At 44.0% G+C, this 10,830-nt stretch overlaps 1 protein-coding gene across 2 annotated transcripts in view; it reads right to left on the bottom strand.

The window, feature by feature from the left end:
• Positions 1 to 355: 355 nt before the first annotated feature.
• The window catches only part of LOC126774280 (low-density lipoprotein receptor-related protein 2), a 212,503-nt gene continuing 202,028 nt past the window's right edge, over positions 356 to 10,830 (bottom strand). For both annotated transcript variants that reach the window (XM_050495717.1, XM_050495719.1), the window contains 9 exons: positions 4,842 to 10,781; positions 4,597 to 4,755; positions 4,232 to 4,458; positions 3,947 to 4,160; positions 2,954 to 3,795; positions 2,720 to 2,875; positions 2,232 to 2,481; positions 1,947 to 2,158; positions 356 to 1,862 (listed from right to left, as the gene is read on the bottom strand). In XM_050495717.1, the coding sequence (XP_050351674.1) occupies positions 1,696 to 1,862; positions 1,947 to 2,158; positions 2,232 to 2,481; positions 2,720 to 2,875; positions 2,954 to 3,795; positions 3,947 to 4,160; positions 4,232 to 4,458; positions 4,597 to 4,755; positions 4,842 to 10,781 (8,167 nt within the window). In that variant the 3' untranslated portion in view covers positions 356 to 1,695. The remainder of the gene's footprint in view (positions 1,863 to 1,946; positions 2,159 to 2,231; positions 2,482 to 2,719; positions 2,876 to 2,953; positions 3,796 to 3,946; positions 4,161 to 4,231; positions 4,459 to 4,596; positions 4,756 to 4,841; positions 10,782 to 10,830) is intronic.

The following is a 10,830-nucleotide window of genomic DNA, read 5'->3' as shown; positions in this document are numbered from 1 at the left end:
GTGACTTGAGTATGCATTAAAATCCATCATACAAGCAAACAAAATCTTCAAAAGATTTTTTAATGTTTTTAGATTGTATTTATTAAAGTTCCTACTTTACATTATTTTTTATTGTTGCCTGTATATCAAAATAATTTTAACTATGATTAACTTAATCTTAAATATTTTATGTACCACAGTTGGTTCCGTTAGTATATTATTTAAATCTGTTTAACTGATAACATACTTAAAAATTAAATGTTTTTCCAAGGTAACATCTTAATTAATCTATGTCAAAATATCAATGTGAAGAAGACCTTTAGAACTTTAAATATTATTATATACATATGTGAAAGGGAAATAAATAAGAGCAATACATTTCATAATTAATTTATTTTTACACAATATTCTCGACTAATGTCAAACAACTAATAATAATAATCCCAATACAAAAATATTTCATCTTCTTACTTATTATATTGACAGTTTTATACTTTTTACAAATGTATACCTATTTAATCCTCATGTGCTTCTGGTCATACTTGTAATAATATAAAGATTGCTGTGATGTTTACAAATACGCACACTATACACTAACCTATTTAATTTTTAATCTGTCCGAAATTAATGTATTTTTTAAATAAAGCAGTCAAAGTTTGAACCTTAATATTTGACACAATTTGAATTATGACAGAATCTAGTATATCGTTATATTTTTTTTATTTAAAAATGTACATCACATACTTGAAAGCACATATTTACATTGGATAAAGGATTTAATAACAAATATATTGACGATAATTATTTTAACATTAAACAACAGAAATATCATCTCACATTTTATGGCAAATCGTCAATACCACAAAGAAATCTAAAAATTTTATTATTTAATAGACAATTATAAAACACAACATAGCTATATTTTACATAGTCTTATAACGAAATAAATAAATTATTCTCTAAATAGTTACGTCGCTTATTGTCAAATGAACCTAAACCCTATAAAAGAGCAGCCGCTGGCGCACTTCCTACTACTTACATTATGTACTAACTCAAATCTTTACACTCGTCTCAGGAATGTATCATTGGGCATTTCAGTTTTCTTCGCATGAGACATAATCTAATCTATAATAAATTCTCATAATATACATACATCTTACGATATTATATCACGCTATGATATGATTTCGATCGACGACGAACAATAAAAGAAAGATATTGACACATAAGTACGGCCGGAGAGAAATTAGTGAGAAAGGTATAACAGAAAAATATAAAATATTTATATAACATAAAATATAAAACAAATAACATCGTTCAAGATTAACAATGGAAAAGTGACTTACTCCGTGTTAGCGACTCATTTTTTTTTAAGCCACTTATTTAGTTGGAAAAGTACTCATTAATATATTTAGTCTCCGATTGTTTTCAAGTATAAAAGTAGTAAACAAATTATATAGATCGATAGTGTTTGGTATAAAATTATTATCCGTTTAATAGGAGTCCCTACTCCGGGTTAACTGCATCATACGACGAGCCGCTGCAGAATGTCGAGTCCCACCTCATTCAAAATGTATAGAGAGGGGCGGCCTCAATGAAGGTACCCGAAGGTCCCGGCCGCGACCGCCGTCAGGGGTCCGACGACGGGCGCTCCGGAATACGGGGACTCGCTAAAATTCGATATGCCGATTTTTCATCCGATGGGCGGGGTTCGTGCTAGCAGTCGCGGTCCTCTCGCACCAGCTGCTGCGTGTCCACGCCCGTGTCGGCCGCCGGGTCCAGCGCGCGCGTGCGCTTCGTGCTGCGCGTCTCCGTCGACGACGGCGAGATCACCGCCGACACCACCTTCTCCTTTAGCTCCTCGGGCACCTCGTAGATGCCGGCTGCGGGAGAGATGGAAGCGTCAACGATTTAATTTCTAAACAATTTCGATCGAGAGAGGGAGCCACGATGCGGGAGACACTCACGCAGCGGCGGCTCGGGCTCCCCGGCGGCGGCGGCGCGCGTGACGGCCTCGTACATGGGGTTGCTGAAGTCGCGGCCCTTGCGCGCCGGCTCGCCCAGCGCGTACGCGTCCGCGCCCGCAGCCGCGCCCGCCGCGCCGAACTCCACGTTGGAGCCCGCGCGGAACGACACGCTCTGCGACGACGCCAGGCTGCCGAGCCCGCCGCCCTTGCCGCTGAAACGGACAGCGGTCACATCAGTCACGTCGGGGGGGCCGCGAGGCCCTCGCCGGCGAAGGCGGGACTCACAAGGGCCTCTTCCTGATGAAGAACCAGGCGGCGCCGGCGAGCAGCGCCAGCAGCAGCAGCAGCAGCACGGGCACGAGCACGGCGGCGGCGGCGGGCGCGCGCGGCGCCGTGCTGGCGGCGGCGCCGGCGCACAGCGGCGGCTGCAGCGGCGCGCGGCACACGCACTCCAGCGCGCCCGCCGCGCCCTCCGCGCACGTGCCGCCGTTCTCGCACGGACACACGCGCGGCAGCGGCCGCGTCGGCTCCACCGCTGCGGGCGAGGCGAGATTTAGCGATTCGGTTAGTTAATCATTCATAACATTATTCAAATTTTTGTTGCAGTCTAATTCATTTATTTTTTTCTCGTTTTCGTTCTCGTCCTCTCCGATGCGATGTATCGGTAGATAGTGACTAATTTAAAAGCGCTTAAAAATGTTAAATATTAGCAGTTGCGTGACACGTAGGAGAAATAAAGCACACCGGGATAAATATTTGAGGGAGGTACTCACGCGCGTCGCAGGCGAGCTCGTGCGTGGCGCGCTTGGGCGGCGTGAGCGCGTCGGGGCAGGCGCAGCGGCGGCCGGCCGGCACCGCCAGGCACAGGTGCGAGCAGGGGGAGCGCGCGCAGCCGCCGCGCGACGCGTTGTAGCGCAGCGGGTGGTACACTGCGGGGGGGGGACGTTAGACTGGCCTGCCTGCGCGACGTGTACGTATGTGAATATAAAGAGACGTCGTTCGCTCACCTTTCACGGCCGACGGGTTGACTAGATCCTTGGATATGACGAATGGCACCCCCCTTCCGAACTTGTCTTGCCTGACGAGCTCGCCCGTGTCTCTCGTGACCCAGTATAGCGACGATTCGAAGACGTCGAGCGATAGAGGATGCTTCAGGAAGTCGCCCTTCAGTATCACTTTCCTGTTGGAGCCGTCGTGCTTCATCATTTCGATCGTGTTGAGCTTGGTGTCGGCCCAGTAGATCGTGTGGTCCATTGCGTGATCGATCGCGAGTCCGGTCGGGTGTCTGATGTTCTCGGTGATTAGAGGTCGTCTCTTCGAGCCGTCCATCCAGGCGATTTCGATCTTCGGCGCGGATCCCGCATCCGCCCAGTACATCTTGCCCATTTGCGGATCCAGAACGAGGGAAGTTGGGCTTTCTATTCCGGCAGATACGACTGCTCTTCGATATCTACCATCCGTCCTGGCTACCATGACGCGTCCTCTGGGTTTAGATCCGGTCCGGTCGGTTTCGGTCCAGTAAATGTTATCTCCGATATAATCTACGGCAATAGCGGTGGGCTTCGAATTGCCTTTCATTTTCAAATCTTGTGCGAATCCGCTTTTGACTTGCCCGCTCAGAGCGTTGATCATGTACGAACGTTTAATGCTCTTGTCGTAGCTGTCTGCCCAGAATACCATTTCCTGTTTCGGATCATAGTCTATCGCTTCGATTCTCTTTTCGGATGTTATGACATCAAACTGCTCATTTTTGTCTTGTACAAATGCGCGTATTTCGGGGCCATTAGCAAACATAAGAACTACATCATCCTTCATAGCTTTGCATATACCGGACAAACTGTCTGCCAATCTAAAGTTAATAAAAACAACACAGGGTCACTATTATTGTATCATATCATTTTTATACGAAACACATAAATTTAATTTACAATAAAGTACGAGAATAAACGTGTGCTCAAAAGCAACGACGCTGGAAAAGCTATCTATGCAAGAGGACTCACTGGAAGCCCTCCCGACAGCTACAGCCGTAGCTGCCGTTGAGGTTGGTACAGAGATGTGCGCAGTGGTGCGCGCCCGTGGCGCACTCGTCCACGTCCTCGCAGCGCTTGCTGTCGGCGCGCGAGATGATCCAGCCCTGGAAGCACGTGCAGATGTATCCGCCCGGAGCGCCCACCGCCGTCGACGTCAGGTTCGTGCAGAAGTGCTCGCAGCCGCCTGGGCAGAACGCGAACAGTTAGCGTCACCGGAGAGTGCGCATCGAGCGAGTCGCACGCAGCTCGTCGCACCCTTGTCCGCGGCGGAGCAGGAGTGCGCGTGGTGGCAGCCCAGCTCGTCGGAGCCGTCGCCGCAGTCGTCGGCCAGGTCGCACAGCTGCGCGCGCGCCACGCAGCGGCGGTTGGCGCACTGGAACTGCGCGAGCGGCTCGCACGGGCGCGCGCGCGCGGCGCACAGCGTCATGTTGTTCTCGTCCGAGCCGTCGCCGCAGTTGTCCACGCCGTCGCACACTTGGTACCTGCGCAGTCGCCCTCCACGTTTAGTTGGGGTTCCGAGTTCACCGCGTTCGATGGATCGAGTACGGTTTTCGTTTTGGATAAAAGAAACTTAATTATTTGGATAACTTATTGATTATTTAGGAAGTTAGTTGTTTTACCTAGGAACACAGCGATGGTTGTCGCAATGGAATCGTCGAAGAGTATCGCAGTTGAAATTGGTACATATGGAGGGGGCCTCGTCGGATCCGTCGCCGCAGTCATCCGTGCCATCGCATAGATCCGATTGCGAAACGCACAAGTTGTTACCGCATTGGAATCTGAAAAACGTATAAAGCCGTTTTGATTTAAGCAAATAATTCAACTTTTATTGAAAATATAAGGATAACATTAGTACTTGAATTACCTGCTCTCCGGGCAGTATCTGCCGCCTGGGAAACGCGGAGGACATCCGATTTCGTCAGACAAGTCCCTGCAGTCCCTGTCGCCGTCGCATCTGAAGTACGCAGCGATACAGTGTCCCGATTTACATTGGAACGTTCCATTTTTGCATTTGAATCCACCGCAGTCCGTTTCATCAGTATTGTCGCCACAATCGTCCTCGTGGTCACAGCGCCATCTTGATGAAATACATTTACCGTTTCCACATTTAAATTCAGATTCAGAGCAATCTCTATATTTGTGCTGGCAAACAGATTCCGCTTCATCGCTTCCATCACCACAATCGTCGGTAAAGTCACAGAGCCACTGTTTAGGAATACAACGTTTATTCTGGCACGTAAAATCAGTTTCACTATTACATGATGGACAATTTTCTGGTAACTCATCGGAACCATCTCTGCAGTCATCTTTACCATCACAGAATAACCATTTAGGAATACACCTATAGTTTGACTGGCCCGGACAACGTCTCCATCCGTTTGTACAATTTTTCTGTCTGCACATGTAAGCAGGTTCATCCGAATCATCACCACAGTCATTATCAAAGTCGCACATCCATAGTTTAGGTATGCATCGACCGTTCTTGCAAGAGAACTCTGATTCCGCATTACACGGTCTGTTATGACACATCGCCGGATCTTCATCGCTGTTGTCTTTACAATCTGTATCGCCATCGCATTTCCAGCTATCCAAAATACATCTACCACTAGCTTTACATTTGAACTCGAGTAGAGGACATTCATGAGCGCATTGTGCTTCATCGCTACCATCACCACAATCATCTGTACCGTCACAAATGGTCGCCGCCGGAGTGCAGTTTGTGTTCTTACATTGGAAGGAACCAGCTCTGCAGTGTCTGACGGGACAGGTATCAGGTTCGTCAGATCCATCCATACAGTCCTTTTCACCGTCGCATTTCCAGAACCACGGAATGCATTTCTCGTCACGCCCATTGCATCTGTGTTGACCATCGGTACAGTTTGCAATACATGTTTTCATGTCTCGTGCTAAATAAAATTGGTTCGGACATGCACACTTGTACGTGGTCTCACCTTCTTCGCCGTAGCCCTCAATATTTAAGTAACTGGATTCATGTGGAGGGGCAATGAGGCAAAGATGGGAGCACCCGCCGTTGTTATTGCCGCAAGGGTTATTATATGATAATTGCCTTAATGGATGCACAACGTGAATATCATATGGACGATGTGTTGTATTTCTTAGTGTTTTTAAATTTTCACCAGAGTGTTTATTTGCTTTGCTAATGGCTTTTAGATTCCAATCAGTCCAATAAATTTCGTCATCAAAGAGGCTAAGTGCAAAAACATGAGGAACTTTAGTACCTGATAATACAACATGACGGTGTCTTCCTTCTAAATCAGCCGATCCGATGTAATCCAAATGAGCATCTGCCCAATAAATTCTATCCGTGAAATAATCAATAGTCAGAGCATTAGGCCATGCAATATCGTCTTCCCAGTTCAAAATGGTTGTGAAGTTGGAACCATCCATACCAATTTTACCAATATATGCTTGTAGGTGCCATGATGTGTAGTATAAGTATCCGGTGCCTGGATGAACAACAATTGCCCTTGGGTCAGCAATTCCTGTTTTGAGCGTTTTCCTCCTAGTACCGTCCAATTCAGCTACATCTAAATTCTTTGAGTGCCGATCAAGCCAGTAAATTTTTCTTCCAATCCAATCGATCGCAATACCCTCTAAGCCATGAGAATCGTGTCGGACTACGACTTCCTTTGTTGGGTTCGGATCGGAATAATCAGATCGATAAATTGTTTTGGCGGATACGTCAGCAAAATACATTTTGTTTTCCTTGATATCAAAATCTATAGCAACAACATTCATGAGATCTTGGTGAACGAGATTATATAGAGACGCGTCAGTGGACATATTCCTCACATAATATTTATTAGTGAATATAATCCACGCTGTGGTATTATCTTTTCTTTTACATGTATGTTCATCTGCTTCTCGTTCGTAATATTGATCATTACATTTACAATAGTAAGACCCCGGTGTATTTGAACAATATTGCGAACAAACGCCCGGTGTTTCGTTACACTCGTCTATATCAGCACAAGCTTTACCATCACTTAATAGTTTATATCCTTGATTACAGTCGCAATAGTACCCCGTTAATGTATCTATACATTTGTGACCGCACTGGTGAATTTCTAATTTGGCACATTCATCGACATTACAATGAGCAGGTTCGTCGGAATCATCAGTGCAATCCGACACTTTATTACAAACAAGTCTATTGTCTATACATTGATCGTTGTTACATTTGAATTGTCCTGCTGGGCAAGTCTTATTTTCTTTCATACATCCCACTTCATCAGAATGATCTCCACAATCGTCTTCTCCATCACACCTGAAGTGATTTCTAATACACTTGAAGTTCTGACACCTAAACTCTTGATCAGAACATGTCTTGTATTGCGTATTACATTGTTTTCCTTCATCGGATCCATCTCCACAATCATTATCGTGATCACAAACCCAGCCTTCGTTTATACAGCGTCCATTATTGCATTGGAATTGATCTTCAGAACACGGAGTAGGTGTAGAGCAATGGTGAATAGTAGAATTTTCATCCGTACCATCTATACAGTCTGGATCTCCGTCACACAGCCATTTCTTAGGAATACACTGTGCTCTACCCCAGAATTTATTCTCTTCACAAGTGTATTCTGTTTCAGCATCACATTTCCTTTCATTGCACTGATGTCTGTCATCTTCATCACTATTATCTAAGCAGTCATTATCACCATCACATATATAAATTCTCGGAATACAGTTTCCATTATCGCAGGTAAACAAATCACCAAAACAAGTTCTACCCTCTGAGCGGCAATACTCTGGAGGCTCATCAGCGCCGTCACCACAATCATCGTCGCCATCACAGTACCAAGTGGCTGGTATACATCTATGATTGGGGCAGCGGAAGCTATTTTGGGGACAAGTTCTTTGAGCACAATGTAACGGATCTTCATCAGAGTTATCACCACAATCATTATCGCCATCACAAAGCCAGTACGGTTCGACACAGATATTAGTTTTCTCGCATTTGAGGTGATTAGTTGGGCAGGTCGTATTTCTTGGACATCTCTCGTGTGTTTCATCGGATGTTATGTTATCTTTACAATCATTAATTCCATTACAAACTTGCGTCTTAGGAATGCAACGCGAGTTTAGACATGTAAACTCTCCGTCAGCACAAGGCGGGTATACACAGCCTTCTTCATCGGATCCGTCTTTACAATCATTTTCGTGATCGCATTTCCATGATTTAAATATGCAACGTCCATTATTACAACGGAATTCGTTAGGTGAACATGAGTGATACGCACAGTAATTTTTATCTTCATCAGAGTTATCACCACAGTCGTCATCTCCATCGCATGACCACATACGACTTATACATTTACCGTTTGCGCAGAAGAACTTACTCGGGTCACAGGTAATATTCTTTGTAACACACATTCTTCCTTCATTTACCAATTTAGTGTTATCGTCGCATTTACATTCAACTGAATTATTAGGAGCTGGGTGACAGCTTTGTGCACACCCTCCGTTATTGATTTTACATAAGTTCTTCTGACATTTCTGTCTACTGGTGCTGTAAATATGAATGTCTCGTGGTGAATCTTCTAACCGTTTAACCATTTCGACCATATTAGCACCAGTATGTTTTTCGGCTCTATATACCCCTCGTAGTTGTAGATCTGTCCAATAAATATAGTTACCAAATACTGTTATTGCAAACGGATATATTGTGGCAGAAATTAACACTTCTCGATCTGATCCGTCTAACTTGGAGCGTTCTATTTTTTCACGAACAGCATCAGTCCAGTACAACATATTTTCATCGAAATCAATAGTGAGTCCACTAGGTTGCGAAAGGTCTTTATCGATTACAGCCTTCTTAAGGGAACCAGCCATTGTTGTCCTATAGATTTTACCGGATGTTCCAAATCGACCCCAGTCTGTATAATACAGAGTTCCATTACACGGATCAACGACGATAGCTCTAGGGCGTTCGACTCTTGCTATCATTACCAACTCAGTACCGTCTAAGTTCATAGCGTAAATAGAATTATTGGAACTGTCTGTCCAATAGATTTTCTTTTGTGTCCAATCGTATGATATCCCTTCGGGGTTAATATTTTTGTTTATAATGTTTTGAATACCAGATGGATCTGGATTAATCGCTGACATCCAAGCTATTCTCGCCCAGGGTCTTATTTGAGTGAAGAATAGTTTATTATCTGCGTAATCAAAATCAACGCCAACTACATTTGTAAGATTACCAATAGGTTTAAACGGTACTCCTGTGGATTTTGGATCCAAGTTGACAGCGCGAATTTCAGTTCTGGTTGTAAATACTAAATATTCATCGACAACTTCACATTTTTTGGGATTGTTGACCGATACTTGGCCCGTTGCACATTCACATCGGTGAGTGTAGCCTTTGTTAGCTTCTGGAGGATAGCTGAAGCAAAGCTGTTCACAACCTCCATTCCCGAGCTTTCTGCAAGGATTATTTTCATCTGTCGGTTGGTTGTTTATATCAAAAATGACGATGTCTCTTAATTTAGGTAGATTAGTGCGTAGTTTTTCTGGCATTGACATATTACCCGGTAATTTGGATGCTTTATATATAGTTTGCAAATTTCTATCAACCCAGTACACACTTCCAGTGTGAATAGCAATACCCATAGGATTTGGTAAATTAGACCGAATAAGTTGTCTACTGCCGCCGTTGTAAGAGATTTTTTGTATCTGGTCGAGTTTCGAGTCTACCCAATATACATCATGAGTCAACATATCTATTGTTAAGTCTCGTGGGTTTGAGATACCTGAACTAACAATGGTCTGCCAGTTACTGCCGTCTAGATAACTTTTTCCGATTCTAGGATACTGACCGTAATCTATCCAATAAAGTAGTTTTTTCAGAGGATTTACAGCTAGCTCCCTTGGAGCGTCCATGGTAGTTTTAACTATAACTTTTCTGTTTGAACCATCAAGCCAAGACATTTCAACGTAATTTTCGTGTGGAAATACATTCGTAAAGTATAAGTTCCCGGCGACCCAATCTACAGCTAATCCTCGAATACCATTGCTACCGATGCCTTCCTTCACAATATGTTCAATCTCGGAACCGTTCGGTCTGATACGGAATATACCATTCCATTGCCCGCGGTTGAATTCCACCCAGTATATATAATTTTCAGCGAAATGAACGTCAACATGAAGTATATGATGCCCTTGTCCGGTAATTGGCACCATGGCTTCTGCACTACTGTCGAGACTGTAACCTCGAATGAGATCTAATTGGGAAACGACAGCAAATGTTTTGTAAGGAACACAATTAACCTCATTTTCTTTCCTGTAACCTACAGAGCAAGCGCAAACTCTCGATCCTCCTTCACTCGGAATGCATATCTGTTCACATCCTCCATTACTTTGAGAACAAGGATGATGCATCATCTTTCTCTTCTGGAATATCGTTAAAGATTTTAAATCGCTTTCGTTATCCAATATGACTTTAATGTTGTCTCCGTTGGGAAGATCTGCTTTGAAAATTTTTTCGTGTCGCGTATCTAATACATACAATCGAGAATCGAGTACCGCTATCACTTTAGGATATGAGATGGCGTTAGCTTCTGTCAAAATTGTTTTTCGATCGTTTCCCTCGGTATTAACACTGTTTATGCTAGCCGGGTATTGTGTGCTGAAGTATACGATTTTTTTCTCAATGTCGATTGCAACTGCCTCTGGTCTTTCGATAGTGTCTACGAGGATAACTGGGTTAGTCCCATCCATGTTAACTTTACCGATCTTAGCAGGCACTCCATACCCTCCATCATCAGCCCAGTAGATTTTTCTGTTAAATAAAAAATAAAAGTACACGGTTAACAAGCATATTATTGGAA

This window comes from Nymphalis io, chromosome 16, assembly GCF_905147045.1.
Source record: "Nymphalis io chromosome 16, ilAglIoxx1.1, whole genome shotgun sequence".
NCBI classification, from domain to species: domain Eukaryota; kingdom Metazoa; phylum Arthropoda; class Insecta; order Lepidoptera; family Nymphalidae; genus Nymphalis; species Nymphalis io.
The sequence above is the reverse complement of the archived record's forward strand: the minus strand, read 5'-3'. Positions and strand labels throughout refer to the sequence as shown.